Here is a 17,200-nt window from a genome sequence, read left to right as displayed (position 1 = left end):
AAGTTTAGTTAATTATTGCTTTAAAGTAAGAAACCTAAAACTTCTAAAGTAAACTAACTGGTAAAAATCAAGTTAGTTTAATAGAAAATTCTAGTTAACATACTCTTGAATATTTAGTAACCTTACTTAGGGTTTTATAGTAAGATTACTTTATTAACTCTATTTAACTAATACTGTTATACCACGTTCAGTTAACATCTTAAATGCTAGTAGTGTCAACATTGTTTTAATCCACCATTTTAAGTAAAGTCAACTAAAGAAACTACGTGCAATCGGTTTCCACATTTTCTTCAATTAAACTGAACATAAAATATGTAGTTCAACTTACAAGTAATGACATTATACAGGTCTTAAAATGTAAACATTTTATTTTACAAAAAGAGCAGTTTCACAATAAACAGGATATTTTAGCATGACAAAACACTTGTACACAATACATTTTTGTAAAAATCTGTTCTAAAGAGCACTAAAGTGCTGTAACAGCAATGCAGACAAAAATATAATTTAAAAAAAAGTACAACCCCCAAGCTTACTAAAATGTTTGAAATTCTATCTATATATCTCTATCTAAAATACTTGGGGGGGGGGGGGGGGAAGAAACTTAAATTAGTGTAATTAAACATGCCATTGCACCAGCACCTTTAAATATGGCAGCAAATAGACACTCACAGAGGAACAGATGTTTAGCTTTAAAGCTGATTTTTTTAGACTGTGAAGTTTAGATTTTCCTACAGAAAATATCACATTAGTATTGTCAAAAGAATTGAGTTTGGTACCAGTACTGAATTTTGGTATAAATCAATACTGAAATATTAAAAACATCCATTTCCCACCAATATTTGAGCGCTACTGAGCTTGTTCTTAAACACCGCTGATTGGCCATTGTGTTCACATGCACAGTCCAAACAAAGTTACACAGACACTGAAGCATTTCAAAGCCATGTCGATCAGCTGATCTGTCTATAAGCTGGCGACATATGAGCTATCTGCTGATGGATCGACTAATCGACAGTGCTTTGAAATAATCCAGTGTCTTTGTATCTTTGCACCTGGTGAAGAATGGTAAAAACAATGAACTCCATAGCCAATCAGTCATATCTGTTGAGCATGTGAACACAATGGCCAATCAGTTCTTGCAATGTTAGTGGGAAATCGACACTTTTTTTTTTTTTTTTAATTTCAGTACCGATTGGTACCAAACTCAATACTTTTGACAATCCTATGAATCACATTACATTTTTTAGGTAAAAAATGTGTTTTAAACACCAAAATGCTGCAATTCTAAAATGTAACACTGCAAACAGCAACATGGCAAAAGCAAACAAGCAAAACAATGTTTTTTAACTGTTTGTAAATCCTTTAACAGAACCTTTAAACATTAAACACAGCAGCATATAGGCACTCGCAGAAAAAAAAAAAACACATTAAGCTTCCCTCCCAGCTAAAGCAACACACGTTGAGTAAATACGTTGCTTGTAGTCTTTGGGTAGTCCGAATTCAGTGCGTATATCAAAGCAAAAAAGCAGACATACTGCGTGTGGCAAAGTAGGGACATCATCCATAACCACTTTTCCTTCCAGTATAATGGCCCACATTGCATCCACATTGAGGTCCTTTAGACATCTTCACACAAGACAATCAGCAGGCCAACATCTACTGCACTGAAGTCAGACTCTACATCCACATCCTATGAATAGAGAAAGAAAAATAAGTAAAGTTTGATATTCTAAATGACACTAATAAAGCATGTAGTGGCCAGGAGACCAAAAGCATAGGTGAAAAACATTACAATTCCTTGTGCTTAATTTGGTAATACTTCAGTATAGGGACCAATTACTCTATTAACTAGTTGCTTATTAACATGACTATTTAAACCATACACATTCACAACTTAATTAAAATCAAGCACTTTTTTTCAGGATCTATTTTCCCCCCCAAGACCAACAAGCAAAGTCAGTCAAAAATAAGCAGCTGCAGGAGGCTTCACTCAGTGTCCATAGTGTACAATAAATTAACTACATTAACTAATCAAATGCTTCTTATAAGAACGCCTTGCTTTGCTACTCCTTCAATGTAGACCAACGTAATAGATTTGCCTGTACTGTTCCTACTAGGGTTGTCATGATAATGGAATTTGGTACCAATCGATATTGAAATTTAAAAAAAAAAACATCCATTTCCTGCTAATGTTTGAGCACTGTTAAGTGTCATTTCTGTTGAGCATGTGAACACAATGGCAAAACAGTACTGTTTAAAAATGTGCTCAACAGTGCTTAAAATGTTTTTGAAAATTTCTGCATCAATTGGTACCAAATTCCAGTATCGTGACACCCTAGCGCCTACTCCTCCATATAACAAATATTGTTTGCTCCAACCTTAAAACATAACACTATTCTATAGGAACTTTCAATTTTTTAAATTAAAGAAACACTGTAATGTAATAACAAACTGCATTAAAAGTACCTTTTAAACATTTCAAGAAATTAAATGCAAATGTGTGAGAGACCATTTGGTGCTACAAAATCAATATATTTTGGGGGAAAAAATTATAATAAACCGAGAACCGATTCATGAATGCACTTGGTTTTGCTAGATTTAAGCTGTCAGTCAAGTTTGCATTATTTAGCACACTGATTTCCAATTTATTAATAAATATTTATTTTAGAGAAAAGGGATGTTTTACTATGGGTTTTGGAGCAAGGGTGCAGCCATCTACAATAACAGTGGGTGACTTCACAGGGTTGGCTATTATACGGAGCATTTTTTTGACTTTGTGGCTTGTAACACTATCTTTTTACATCTTAATCCAGCAGGTTCTTCCAACAGAAATTATATTACTTTGCATATATTACATAGCTATTACACTTATTAAAAACTTTATTTTTCAAGCTAATATTCCTCTTTTTTAAAACAAGTGTGTTTAAAAATTAAATAAATGCATTTATTACTTCACTGGCCTATGAAGTTAACTGACCCTGTGACGTCACAAGTTGCTGTATTTGCATCATGGCAATGCTTTTGCTCCAAAGGCCATAATAAAACATCCCTCTAACTTTCAAACACTTACATTAATTGCATTTGTTTTATTTATTTATTTTTCATAAAATTGGAAGTGACTGGAACTGGAATGACTGCTTCATTTCCAGTCTAAGAAAGCAGAAACAATAATATTACTTACAAAACACATCCAGAAAAAATCTTTAGACTCATCCCTCAAAAGGACTGAAAGACCCGGAAGAACTGCTGTGCGGACAAGCATTACATCAGATGACTGTGAAGAAGTAAAGACAGTTAGACATGCATTAAAGACCAGTAGAAACAATCAAATGCAAATTATGATTCAAAGATGATGTCCCAAAAATACCTTTGAATAAACTTGTTGCAAAATCTCATCTAGTTTTCTTCTGCAATTTCCTCCTCTTTTTGAAAATTTCAAACGAGCAGTGTGTCCAATGCAGCGTTGAACTCTGATCTTAAATTTCTTCCTAATATTAGAGTGAATTCTGCAAAGATCTAATCAAAAACATTATTAGTCATTAATAACATTCAAACACACAATTTCACAAAATTACACAAAGTTTTGAAAAGGAAACAAACCCTCTGCAGCACTTGTATCAGCTGGTGTTTCCTTTATGACTTCCTTCTGGATGTCACTGTTGTGCACAAAAACGTGAAGTGTTATTGACAGGGCTAAGCAAAATTTTAAAACAAAGAAAACAGTAATCAGAAACACATGCAATGATACAATGAAATTCCATTAAGCAACAGATGTAACATTTTAATAGTGTTTAAAAAGTTGTGCACTCTTTTCTGATGTGCAGGTGCAAAACTTACATTTCCACTGCATATCAGCTCACAAACTGATAGTCTGAAATAAAAAAAAAATTAATAAAGGGTATAACGATATTACAAACCAAATACCACTCAACAATATGCATCACAATATTCAATGCTACAATCCAAACAACACTGTAATTGTTTAAATGTATTTGCCCTAAATAAGTGAAACCTTCTTTAAAAGTGCAAACAAACAGGATTGGCAAAGCCCGTTTATACTTTTAAAGTTTCTTAACAGTAACTTTGCTTATAACAAAGGCTTGTTGATGCCATTGTGTGACATTGAGCTAACAAAGGGATGTTTCTGTGTTTGGTCATACGAGTCATCATAAGTTAACAGCTACCATTTCATCACTAACATATCCGTCACACATATTCAGTCGCGTCTGGTCAGATTTATTTGTCATTACAGCAATACAAAAACACTCCATTGGGGTAAACGTAACTGGAATAATTCTTCAAAACGGCATGAAAAAAGACAAATAATATATATTGCGATTTTTACAATATATGACTTGTCTGTGTTCTTAAACCTCTCTCGCATTTTCACAAGTTTAACATTTAGTTTCATAGGGATTGTTAGCATAAGCACCCTTTAGCATCATGTGTAAATATGTATCTGCCTCATACGGTGACACGAATCGTAACCACATTGAAATCCTAAATTACTAACGACACTTACGGGTCCATTTTGAGCTGAAACTGCTTTAAAATGTTGTAAAAGTTCCGGCGATCGTGGGAAAAAAAGCGACTGGTCTGGTCATGAGAAAAGCGACTGGTCTGGTCATGAGCCGCTCGCCGACGGCGGACCACAGCTGATCTCCTCACCTGCTTCAGGTTACTTCTTAAATTAATCTTTTTTTAAAACACGCATATTTTCGTCACAACAAGTGTCACTAAAGTTCAACGGTAACTACTGTATTTGTAATGCGGCCAAAAAGGTTTCGTTTTCTTTTCTTAAAATGCCCTACAGCTGTGTTAACGTTACATCTATTTGAATGCATTGCGCCACGCAGTGTTGCCAGATGTAGCTGACTGATTCCAACCCAAAACAGCTCTAAAACCTGCTGAAAACCAAAAAACACCGTCCAAAAATCTGGAGAATATTATAACCTGTTTTGAAGTTGAGGAGCGGGGCGAGGATGTCGTGTCCTTGGGAGATCACAGCCGTTGTAAGCTTTGCAAGTACACGATCAAATTCAAAACCGCCCAATCTGGCAACACTGAGCGCGCTCTCGCTCTCTCAGTGCATCATTTGAAATGGCGCGCCCGCTCTTTAAGAGCATAACGTCCACTTAACAAATTATTTCTACAAATTATTAATAGTTATTAAAAGGAACTAGGAAGCTGAAAATAGCTAATCTAGTAAAGTAGACAGTATTGCAAATAATGTGCAGAGGTCAAAACGTTTAGTCACAACATCATGGGCTAAAAACTAAGTTCACAAAACAGAAAACAACACAAGTGCAGGAAATAAACAGATTACTGATACTATACAAATAAAATCAAAGTAGTAATTAAAATGAAAAGTTTACCTTGATTTACTGCAGTACATCTTCTCAATATGAAATCCTGTCCTTCGATGATGGTGCTGGGTTGGGTTGTGAATCGAGATGGGGGATGGGAAATCACCAGCCAGTACGCATGCGTAACAGCATGACTTAGCCCTTACAAGCAATTTTACTCAAATTACATTAGTTATGGGAACTTTATACCTTACTATGTCAGTAACACTAATACATTTCTAGTAAACTCAACAATTTGCTCAAAATTAAGTAAACACACTAGAATTTTCATAGTAAGGAATACTATTCGCTTTTACAGTGTGCGAGTACACTTAGTCTTGGATAAGAAACAGATTATACTTTAAGTGTGTGTGCATTTTATTTGATTGTGGATCCGTTTCAAAGGTCTGGAGTCAGCTCTAAACAGTCTAGTGGATGTCTGACGCTCACGCTTGAGATATTGCTCAGAATTGTATGCACGCACCCCACGTGGAAATTTTCCTAGTCTATCTGTGTTTTAACCAATCAGGATAGAACACCTATATTTGTATGACGTATTAATGATGTTATGTGAGAGTATAATTGTTATTGATTTGTGATTGTATGCAGAGCAGCCTAGGAACTCATTGCGAGTGTTGAAGCTGGCTTCTGCTGATGAAACTGCAAACTATCTTCAGTAAACTTTATTTATTTATTTAAATCTCTGACTCCGGCTCTTCTTTGTCTGACAGACTGATCATTCTTTGGGTTAAACTTTATACCATCCCTACACTGTTTGCACTAAGTGCAAATAGCTACTGTTGCTATTTGCACTAACTTAGTGCAAATAGCTGCTGCCTTAACTAAAATAACTTATCATTAAATATTATATGCCGTTATACATATTTTACAGCACTTATCCCAATAGTTACTTGCTATTCGATTAGTCATTAGTGCTACTTATATTACTGATACATAATCACTAAGATGGCATGAGAAACTACCCTTCTGTCATGCTATTTTAAGTTAATTGACAGAAAGCTGTCCTTTGTAGTGATTCGTTGCTATCTTTAATACTGGTCACACTTTCAGTTGTCAAAAAAATAATTTAAGAATTATATTTTCTATGATAATATGGCAAGCTATTTTTAGTCCAGTTTTTACTGTCATAGAGACATCTGAGTTGATCATTTACACAAGAAGCTGTGGTGTATCATCACACTAAGCTGTCAGTCAGATCCCTAGCAACAGACTAACCTAGTAACAATTTATCAACTGTTTTACTTTAGCATCAGAACAGCTGGGTATTGGCTTGTTTGACTCATGCTAGTAAATGGGATTTCTTGTTTGCTACACTCGGAATATTTGCTACACTCGGAATGATTAGCTACATACTAATGATGATCAGCTTAATGCTATAACATGCTAGAAACGCTTGATAAGCATTGGGTTTTGATCAAACATGTAAATGAGGCTTACCAGTTAACAAACCAGTGAACCCCAGCCTAGGAACCACTCAGAACACCCTAGCAATCACCAAGCAACACCTTAGCAACCAATGCCCTTCATGCTAAATGCCTTTGAGTCCCAGCGCTGTCACGCTGGCTCCCTCAAGCCAACATCAAGTCCGTCACGAAGTCTTGGTTAGGTTCTAGAGGTTCTAGTTATTATTATTAATATTATTATTATTATTACTATTATTATTATTAATATTATTATTAATCTATGCCATAATAGCGAATTTATGAAATCGATAAGTCACATTTACCTCCACTGGAATTTTACAGTCGACTGAAACCACAGACTGAACATACAGCCATTGTTACAGCGATTGGTTGCTGCTCGACTTTTCTTGTCGCTATAAATAAGAAACTCCCTTCAAGATCTGGGCTACTCCCTAGGCTCTCTCCGCACCGCTTTTTAGATTCGTTAAGTATGACTATTAAACTCAAGGTCTTTAAAATTATTGAAATTTCTGTCTCCCCCATACATACCCGTACATACCAGTGGAAATGCACCGTCAGCTCTCCCCTACTCTTAGCCTACAGCCCCTCCATCCAACATCCACTATCCACTACTCCACCATCACCACGGACTCCCACCACCCACCTTCCATCCCACCATCAAGAGAAACCTCCCGAACTAGCAGTTTACACCATGCTCCATACCCCCAACTTACTTCTTCCAGCCAGACTCAGACCAACCTGTACCTTATAAATTAACAACAACCTGAAGAAGCCACACCACCAGCCGCACTGCCTGCAGACTCTGCCACCAATAACCCCGGATCAACCTTTCCCCTTCAACAATCAATCAACTCCAGGACCCTATTAAGTTATTCTCAGCATCCGTGGCTGATCTATACATCCTATGAGCATTGCACGTAATGTAATACAGAGGGAGAGAGATCTAAGTACCGAAATCAAGACAGGTACCTTGCCAACTCTTTACATAAATACAGAAACTCTGGCAGCTGTTCCCAGAAGCAGAGTCCCACCCTGCCCCTCTATATTCAGGAACGACATGACTGCGAACCACCTCTGTCCAACTCCATCACCCCCCAAAACCCTCTGATCATATTTAACAGCGTGGAACACTTCCAGACTTTCACGCCTTTTTAAAAGTACTTTTCTACAGTTTTTTTTCCTACCCTCCATCACCCCATTCATTTCTAATCTCCACACTAAAAGAAAATCCAAGTCAGTTCTACTAATACCTATGCTCTGGTGCTCTGAGATGACTATAACTTCCAACCCCCACAAGCCTTTACGCAGATGATGCTAACCATCTCATAACATGATACGATTGCAACCTTAAGGTCGTCCTATGCCTTTCAGGTTTCCCCCAGACCCCCTTTTTTAAGCTATTCATCTAGAATCGGAGCAGCTATCTCTGCTCCCAACAATCCAGACCCGCGACCGTTAGTCACCAGACTCCGCCATCAGCCTCAGCAATTACTACCTCAAAACTGTCCAACAGACCCTCACCAGCTGCCACTCACCCATTGGCGGCTAAATTAATCAGCATGCCCCGGCCACTTCCTCTTCTCTCCTTCCACCAACGCTGACATTACCCACGTTCCCCTTCCCTGTCCATCCAGCGCAGACTCTACTCTGCTTCTGCCCTCAGCAAAGCACTACTCTGCCGTGTTCTTCGCTCCAAAGCGAACAAACCCTGCATTCTCTCCCGTTTTCCTTCTTCCTTGCATGCAATACTCTGCTTCTCTAACTCCCGCAGGTGTGACACCCCAAGCGCCGACTCCCGCAAGAGTCATGCCCACTCCATCCACCTCTTCACCATTCACTCTCACTGCAAGAGTCACCACTATGCCCTCCTTTTTCCCTACTCTAGCAGGATCCTGGCCCCCACAGCTCTGACTCCCGCAGGAGTTATCCTGAGCTTCGACTCCCGCAGGAGTCAACCACTGTCCCTCCGGCCAATAGTTCAAACTTTCTTCCTTCAAGCGTCGAGTCTCTCTGCCCCTACCCTTCCCTCTGGTGTCGAGTGGTCCGCTGCCTCTGAGTCTCTCCGCCCCCCCCACCCTCTCCTGTCCCAGCGTCGAGCGCTCCGCTCCCTCTTAGCGTCGAGTCTCTCCGCCACACTTTTATTTCTGCCTCTCAGGGTCTAGTGCTCCACTTCCTTATATCATCGAGTCTCTCCACCTCCCCCTCTTTTCAACCTGTTAAAACATTTTTAAAACTGCATATAATGCTGTTGAAAACAAAAAAGAATGATGTTTTTCTTTGTTTCAAACTGTTTTTGGGCCTGAAAACATGCTTTTCCCAGCCAGCAGAGAGGTCAAAATAAGCAGTATTGCAAACTCAATCAGATCTCGTGGTTTTCACTTGCAATTTGTTATAACATGTTTAAAACAAAAAAAAAAAAAGATGTTTTTCATGGTTTCAAGCTGTTTTTATGACTTGCTGCATTAGGCCTGAAAACTCAGTCTGATCTCTTACTTGCAACCTGTTAAAACATTTTTAAAACTGCATATAATGCTGTTGAAAACAAAAAAGAATGATGTTTTTCTTTGTTTCAAGCTGTTTTTGGGCCTGAAAACATGCTTTTCCCAGCCAGCAGAGAGGTCAAAATAAGCAGGATTTTAAACTCAGTCAGATCTCATGGTTTTCACTGGCAACTTGTTATAACATTTTTAAAACTGCATGAAATAATGTTTAAAACAAAAAGAATTACGTTTTTCATTGTTTTAAGCAGGTCTTATCACTCTCTGTTTTGGGCCTGAAAACGTGCTTTTCCCAGCCAACAGAGGGGTCAAAATAAGCAGTACTGCAAACTCAGTCAGATATCTTGGTGTTCACTTGCAACCTGTTAAAACATGTTTAAAACCAGGCCTGGCTCCATGGGGGGCCAGGGTGGGCCTGGCCCAACCAATCAGAAGTTTGGCCCACTCTGGCCCCACATCAGATAACAATATTTATTTTTTGCAATGCGTTTCATAACTGAGAAAGCAGCATTCAATTTGCCCATGAGCTTTAAAAACATGTTTTGACAAGCCAGGCTCATTTACAATCTTGATTAAAGTATTCCGTTTTAATAATTTTAAACTATTCAAGCTGAAAGAAAACCTAATTCGGCATAAAGCGCAGATTTCCACGCACATCATGTGTCTCAGTGCGTATTACGAAAAGCACTTCTCTACTATATCATTTCATGCAGTTGTAATTCATACAATAGAAAGTCTTAAAGAATGCAAACAGTTCAGCAGCACTGAGTAGGATAATTGGGAGATGTATTGGGCCCGCTTAAACATTATAGTATTTTTTTCACGGAAAGAGAAAATTAAGTTCATTATCTTTTAACTACGCACAGAAATAGATAAATCACAGGCAGTTTCAATAGTGAAGTTCATGCAAAGTGCAACATACAAAATTCAAACACGTGTGCAAAGCATTTTGTTGCAATTTGTGTCAAACATATCAATATTTCGATACATATCCACACATAATCTTGCTTTCGCTTTACTCTCTCGTGCGCTCTCTTCTTTTGACATGCGCTGCTTTACAATAGAATCCTAATTCTGTTTTTTTTTTTTGTCATGTAGCTGAATCTCTGCTGTGGAGTGGATTTCAAGCAGCAGCAAACTCCCATGGACAGATGTTCAAGCACTTTCTGCCAGTGAGTGAGAGAGCAAAACAACAACAACTCTTGTAAGACTTTTTGTTGCATATGCACTGGACTTATTTCACACAATGTACCTCTTGTGCTCAAATAAATCATTCAAACTATGTTTCTGCTCATTATTTTACAATGTAAAAATTTGTGGTGTGTGAAACCTTCAGTACGTGTGGTCATCACAAACAAGGAAAGGGAGAAAATCACAAGACATTGTCTCAAAAAATTAATTAAAGACATTTTATTTTGCATAAAATTGCCATCGAATTCAAAACATACACTCAGGAGATGTGTGGCTTTTGATCTGTTACTTTTCTATGTTGCTCCAGGACTGATTTCACATATTTATTTATGAAATAATAAAATGTTTAGTGCTGTGCAATTTTTTTTAGATTACTTAAGCACCTATAAGGAGATGTGTGGCTTTTTATCTGTTACTTTTCTGTGTTGCTCCAGGACTGATTTCACATATTTGTTTATGAAATAATAAAATGTTTAGTACGGTGCAATTTTTTTTACATTACTTACGAATCTATAACTTTTTTTTCATTTTTAGCATTATAAACTCTAGATGATGGATAATAAAGCCCAGAGTGTCTTCTTTCCAAAGATACATGAACTGTGAATGTAGACCAAATCATTCAGCAACTGTTAATGTTTTAGCTTGGGAAGATCTTTTTTTGAGAAAGCGCCTCTGACGGTGAGGGAGAGAAGGACATCGACATAGCCTTGGAAAACTTTTTACAGAAATCTCATTTTGCATGGTATCTTCATCAAATTTGAAATATAAACTTATGAAATACTTGGCTTTCAAGTCATATTTTTTATAGGACATTACATTAATGTTTTAATGGACATTACATACCTATGTTTGTATTTGGAAAACAAATATTGAACACAATACAATTTTTTTTTCTCATGACTTCATTATGTATAACTTTTTATATTTTTTAACATGTAACTTCACATTTTACCACAGTAAAGCTCAAAGTGTCTTCTTTCTAATTATGCATAATTTGTGTTTGTAGCTTACTGGAGTCATAAACTGTTACTATTTAAAGTTAGGTAGGTGTAAATCCACAAAATTGAGTGCTGGCTAGTAGGTTAACAGTAGTGCAATACAATATTGAAAATTCAGGATTCAATAATGAATAATGAACAAATATTGAGAATTCAAGATGTTTCAGAGTACCCGCAGGCTCTTTAAAGCATTGAAAAAGTCTTAAATTTGATAATCTCAAATTAAGGCCTTAATAGCCTTGTAACTGGAATACAAAGTCTTGGATTTCGTTACAAAGGTCTTAATTTATTTATTTATTTATGCCTTACCTAGGATTAAAGTTCATACCATAACAAAATTAACTGTTACTAATGTAGGCTAATTAAAAAATTCATGCAGCGTAACGTTGAGTGCATCTCACGCTCTACATCATAGCAGAAAGTGCGTCGCCATAGCTTACGATGGCGAAGAAGGCTAGCGCGAGTATTTACAATGCTCAAACTACTTAAAAATGCAGAAACTGTGCACAATTTCACTGCATGTGTTTTCTGGACAGTCTTTCACTGACACTTACAGCAGAAGCTCCTATTTCACTGTGATTGAGAGAATGAAAGTAAACTCTATTTCTCTCTCTCACTGTGGCCCATTTGACCTGCTAGCATGACTTTTCCTCTCCTATTGGCTGTTACAGCGATACTTCTGGATAGAGGTCTGCATACATTTCCATAATAAAGCTCCCGCTCCTGAGCGAGTAATCGCACACGTGTGTGTGTGTGTGTGTATGTGTGTATGTGTGTGAATGAGAGTGTAATGCTGTGTTGTTGCTTGGTGCTTTGTGTCTATGTGTGTGTGTGTGTATTTATACAGACAGCTTGTTACAGGTGTGTGTGTGTGTGTGTGTGTGTGTGTGTGTGTGTGTGTGTGTGTGTGTGTGTGTGTGTGTGCGTGCGTGCGTGCGTGTGTGTGGCTCAACACCAACTCTACGGCAAACGCATTGAGAAAAAGCCACAAGCAGAAGTTGACAGGACTTGAAAGTGGCCGAAAAATTGCAGCCAAGGCAGCAGAGCTGGGAAGGCTTTAGTGTTCAACACAAAGTTCAAATTTATTTGTTTATTAAAAATCAAATGTGTGTTACGCTGTTGCGGATGTATTAAATATAACTGACAATTTAAAGAGGCCCTATTATACATGAAATATGGTCATATTTTGATTGTAAGGGTCTCCAACAACAGTCTAATATGCATGTAAGGTCAAAAAACACTTTCATGGTCTTATAATCTGCATTTATTTTTACCTAATTTTCCCAGCAACTCCCATATGAATCGTTCAGCGATTCATTTGTTCCCAAACTCCTCCTCAGCGCGAAGCTAATCTGCGCTGATTTGACCGATGACAGCCTGCTGCGATTGGTTGACACTGACAGCCTTCAGCGCGAGACAGAGTGAAATGTCAAGCTGCTATTCAACAATATAAAAGTAATCACAGTGCATACACGCTATGGCGAGTGGATAGTGCCTGGATAACCGAACGAAGGAGACAGTCGTGTACTTTTACGTCTAAGAGGGTTACGTCGCCTCAGCAGTCGTGTGATAAGCACGTCGCCTCATACACATCTGAGACTGACGTCGCCTCAACAAACGTGTGACAAGCACGTCGCCTCAAAGACGTCTGACACTAACGTCGCCTCATCAAACGTGTGATAAGCACACCGCCTCAAACACGTCTGACACTGACGTCGCCTCAACAAACGTGTAATAAGCATTTCCCGACATACGTGTCATGTGACGCCAAATAATAAAGTAACCTTAGGTTGTTGTTTTACTACCAATTTATATTTATTATTTCATATAATTCACCATCACTATAAACGTGGTTTTAAGTTTAGCTCGAACACGTTATCATTATATTATTCTGAGATGTATAATTCCTTTATGTTATGTTTATGTTGATTTCTTGAGTCATTCTGACCGTGAAATGTGTAATAGGGGGTATAGCCTTTTGCATATTTAAAAAAATATATAGGCCAACTGTATAATGTATTGTGTAAAAGCTGTTATATGGCACGTTTCGTCCACAGACTAACTAAAAAAATAAACCCAAAACCATAAAATGCTCAAATTTGTTGCTGAGAAATGCTCTGATTATTTTTTGTAAGTCAATTCACATTTCCACATGAAAAGATTCACGTTGGACACTAGATTATAAGGACTTATTTATCAGTAAAGCATATAATGCATCACATGAGTTAATTGTATAAGGGATACATGTCACATTGACATATCTCCTGTTCAAACAAAAAAATTAACAGCTATTCCTCCATGAGATACCCATCCGAATGCCTGTAGAGATCGCGGAGTGCCACTTGATCCAAGCCGGGATAATGCCAACCCTACGAGGACCTGAGAGGTGATGCCTAAAAAACTGACTTTGTGGACAAGATACACACACAGGCTATATATACACACACACATGGTTGTATCATACACAGACAACATTTTTAGAAGCACTAGGCTATATGTTTTTATGTGACGTAAATTATTGTGAAAAGTACTATACATAAAAACTTTAAATGAATGAAAAATCTTAAATTATGGTAAATATAACTGTTTCTGAGCTGCTGCCCTAGTTCATAATATTATAATGCATAAATGATAAATAATACTGTATTATACTTGTTAACTAATCAATGTGCGTTTTCAGCACAGGATGTGTTATATTTTGACTATGTTATTTTATATTTTGATTTAGTTTAGCCTTATAGAAGACAAAACATTACTTCTGACATATTTAGTCATCTGAATCGTTTTAGGCTACTTTTGTCTAGTTTTAGTCAAATTTTATATGATTTTAGACAACTGAATCTACTCTGGATTTAACGAATACACATTTTCTAAGAAATTGTTGTACTATCTATGCATTTTCTGTGGTCGTATAGCTATGCTTTGAAAAAAGTTTCATTTGGACACATAAATCTGTCTGCGACTAGTGTCTACATCTTCCTGGCGACAGCCCGGGGAAGAAGACTACCGGTAAACAGTCTTTTTTAACGTGATGTCCGAAAGTAGGATGTGCTGTAAAATTACTGTTGTACATGAGGTTTTAATTTGATCTGTGATTCCGGTGTATCTGAATCCCTGTAGAGTCTGTCAGAACTGTAACCATATTAGTTAAATTCAACCAGACACTCATTCAAATGTTTACTGTACAAGTTGGGATTCTGAAGCAATACAAAAATATGTCACATATTCTTGGCTAATTCTGCCACATTTTACAGTAATGTTTATTAACCCCTTCAGACCTGAATTATGTTCCAAATTTCAGAAAAATATAAAAGTATATTTTCAAAGTTCTTGAGGCTCCCATTAATGAGATCAAATTATTATTTTTTTAATTCATCACTCTTTAGGGGTATTTTTTTTTTTGTCCATTGTAGTGGACATCAGGTCCAAACAGTTGTACTTCCCTAACATTATACCATCATAAAATAAAAAAAAAAAACCACACAAAAAAGTTAGTATACACTTGAAGTTTATTTTCAAGGTCACAAACATCAACAATGTAACATTTTCACTTTAATTTCTTGGTTTTTATTTTTAGATTGCACATTGTTTATAACAAACTAAACATCTTTAGAATCAATCAATTCAGTCATGTTAGACATGCACCCATTTTCTCTTTTTATGTCACAAACTAAACAGTATAACATTTCAACTTCAATTTTAGGGTTTTTACTTCCTAAATTGCACATTTGTTTACGAACTGAACATCTGCGATTAAATCAAGTGGTCATGTTAGAGTCATTTTCGGTGTGCCTCTTTGAAACAATTTCTCTGTGACACAAAGCAATAGTGCACCTTGGACTTATCACAGAAGACATGTGTTTTTCCAGAACAACCTGGCAGTTTGCATCTTGTTGCTTCTTTTTTCCCATCATAATTTGGCATGTGGTCCACCATATCTTTTTGGACTTCAGGAACTGGCCCACGTTCCATTGCACCTCTTTTTTTCTCTAGTTGCATTATGGGGAGTAGGGTCGGTACTGGTGGTGTCAGAATTGCTTGGTCTTCCTCGTTTTCTTGAAACATGCGGCTTCCCAGCACACACAAGCACTTCAGCCACATTCATTTTGAAATCAAGAAGATCCATGATTTTCTGTGGCTGAGTTCCCTTGCTTTCATGGTCTCTGCGATACTCAAGCCAACTGTTCACCACAGCAAAATCAAAGGCATGAAAAATCATGCGCAGTGGCCATTTGCGAGATCTGATATCAATCCTGTAAAGGCTGATTAGTTGATCAAGCTTGTCCACCCCTCCCATGGCCTTGTTGTATTTCTTCACAACCTCTGGACGCTTGACCTTCAGATACTGCTTCTCTTTTTGATCCCACCTCTGAACTTCATCTTCTTCTCCAACACCAACAAAGTTGGAAGCCAGCACAACAGAGCGATTATCAAACCACTTCACCAGAACAATCTTTCCATCTCTACTTCGAACTTGATCATGGTTTCCCCGCTCTTTCTTTGACATTTCCTTGTCTGTCTTTAGTGGAGGATTTGCAAAACGACAAATCCTTGCTGTTCCAGCAGCATGGATTTTCTTTTCTGCAAGAACTTCAAGAACATTGTAAGTGGTGAAGTAATTGTCAAAATAGATCTTATGGTTGGGAGCCTTGATTCTCTGGCACAAGTGCGTGACAACAGAAGCGCCATGGCCTAAAACCTTTTTGCTTTGCTCAGAAAGCTCTGTTGTGGCACCTTGGTAGATGAGGAAATCATAAGCAAGCCCACTTTTGCCACAAAGGAAATACAACTTCACTCCCCATGGTGTAGGTTTCCCTTTGACATACTGGAGCACAGAGAGTTTTCCCCTGAAAGGCACAATCTGCTCATCAACACAAAGCTCTTCCTCCAGTTGTAGCTGCAGACAGCGTTTCCTTATGGACTCATAGAGTGGCCTGACCTTAAAGAACACATCAGTGTCTTCCGGAGGCCTCTCATAGTTGTTCACAACATGCAGGTTGGAGCGGAGCTGAAAAAAACGATCTCGAGACATGGTATCCTTGAAAATTCCAATATTGATTCTGGAGGACCAGTACATTCTCACTCTGGGAATACCAAGCACGCCCATCGCCATATGTAGGCCAACAAGGACTTCAATCTCAGAAGCTGAAGCATGTTTGTAACCCTTGACTGCCTTTTGTTCCGCATATATATTGGTCATTGTGCTCATCAGTTCAAACATCTCACTTGGAACATACTGCTTGAAGTAGCCATATGGTGTTAGTGGCTCAGGAGGGTCAGTGGAAGGACTTTCCCATGTAGTCTGTACTGGGGTAAAGGGGGTCTGACGCCAATGAATATCACTTTTCTTTGTGACATTACAAAGTAATGGTTCTACATCTGCATCATGATCTTCTCTGTCTTCTTGATCCTGACTTTCCTCTGCCTCAACCTCAATTTCTCCCCCTACCTCTGGTAACAGTGGCTCATCTCTGTCTTGCCCTGAAATTGTTAGCAGAAACTGCCCCTTACAAAACAACATAAATGTTTTATATTCTAATTCATATTGATACAATATTATAAAACCATATATGCAGATAAATGGTATAGCAGAATTCAATTAATTGAGGAGCATTTCATTGTAATAAAAGCCTTAACTAATTAATTAACTAACTATCCCTAATCCTACACGTACCAACTGTTGGAGATCTATCAACTGTATCTCCATCTTCCTCATCACTCAACAT

At 37.6% G+C, this 17,200-nt stretch overlaps 1 protein-coding gene and 2 long non-coding RNA genes across 4 annotated transcripts; all 3 read right to left on the bottom strand.

Annotated features, from left to right (window-relative positions):
• Nucleotides 1-656: 656 nt before the first annotated feature.
• LOC130217349 (uncharacterized) lies at nucleotides 657-3,531 on the bottom strand. The gene is made up of 3 exons (XR_008835861.1): nucleotides 3,365-3,531; nucleotides 3,179-3,271; nucleotides 657-1,687 (listed from the first exon to the last, which is right to left on the bottom strand). It is a non-coding gene; the product is annotated as an uncharacterized LOC130217349 (long non-coding RNA).
• A 75-nt stretch (nucleotides 3,532-3,606) lies between these two features.
• Nucleotides 3,607-5,628, bottom strand: LOC130217350 (uncharacterized). Of its 2 annotated transcripts, none has more exons than XR_008835862.1 (3): nucleotides 4,520-4,896; nucleotides 3,835-3,868; nucleotides 3,607-3,653 (listed from the first exon to the last, which is right to left on the bottom strand). It is a non-coding gene; the product is annotated as an uncharacterized LOC130217350 (long non-coding RNA). The 2 variants fall into 2 exon arrangements; XR_008835863.1 differs by lacking the exon at nucleotides 4,520-4,896 and adding an exon at nucleotides 5,373-5,628 and having other exon boundaries at nucleotides 3,614-3,653.
• A 9,795-nt stretch (nucleotides 5,629-15,423) lies between these two features.
• LOC130217545 (piggyBac transposable element-derived protein 3-like) lies at nucleotides 15,424-17,200 on the bottom strand. Its single transcript, XM_056449656.1, has 2 exons — nucleotides 17,149-17,200; nucleotides 15,424-16,955 (listed from the first exon to the last, which is right to left on the bottom strand). The coding sequence occupies exons 1-2, from the start codon at nucleotides 17,198-17,200 to the stop codon at nucleotides 15,424-15,426; spliced, it is 1,584 nt and encodes a 527-aa protein (XP_056305631.1).

The sequence above is a fragment of the Danio aesculapii genome, chromosome 23, assembly GCF_903798145.1.
Source record: "Danio aesculapii chromosome 23, fDanAes4.1, whole genome shotgun sequence".
Classification (NCBI taxonomy): domain Eukaryota; kingdom Metazoa; phylum Chordata; class Actinopteri; order Cypriniformes; family Danionidae; genus Danio; species Danio aesculapii.
The sequence above is the reverse complement of the archived record's forward strand: the minus strand, read 5'-3'. Positions and strand labels throughout refer to the sequence as shown.

Coding starts and splice junctions, on each gene's coding strand:
- LOC130217545 (XM_056449656.1), bottom strand. CDS start 17,200: ATGTTGAGTGATGAGGAAGATGGAGATACAGTTGATAGATCTCCAACA. Junction 16,956..17,148: donor TGATAGATCTCCAACAGTTG/GTACGTGTAGGA, acceptor TAACAATTTCAG/GGCAAGACAGAGATGAGCCA.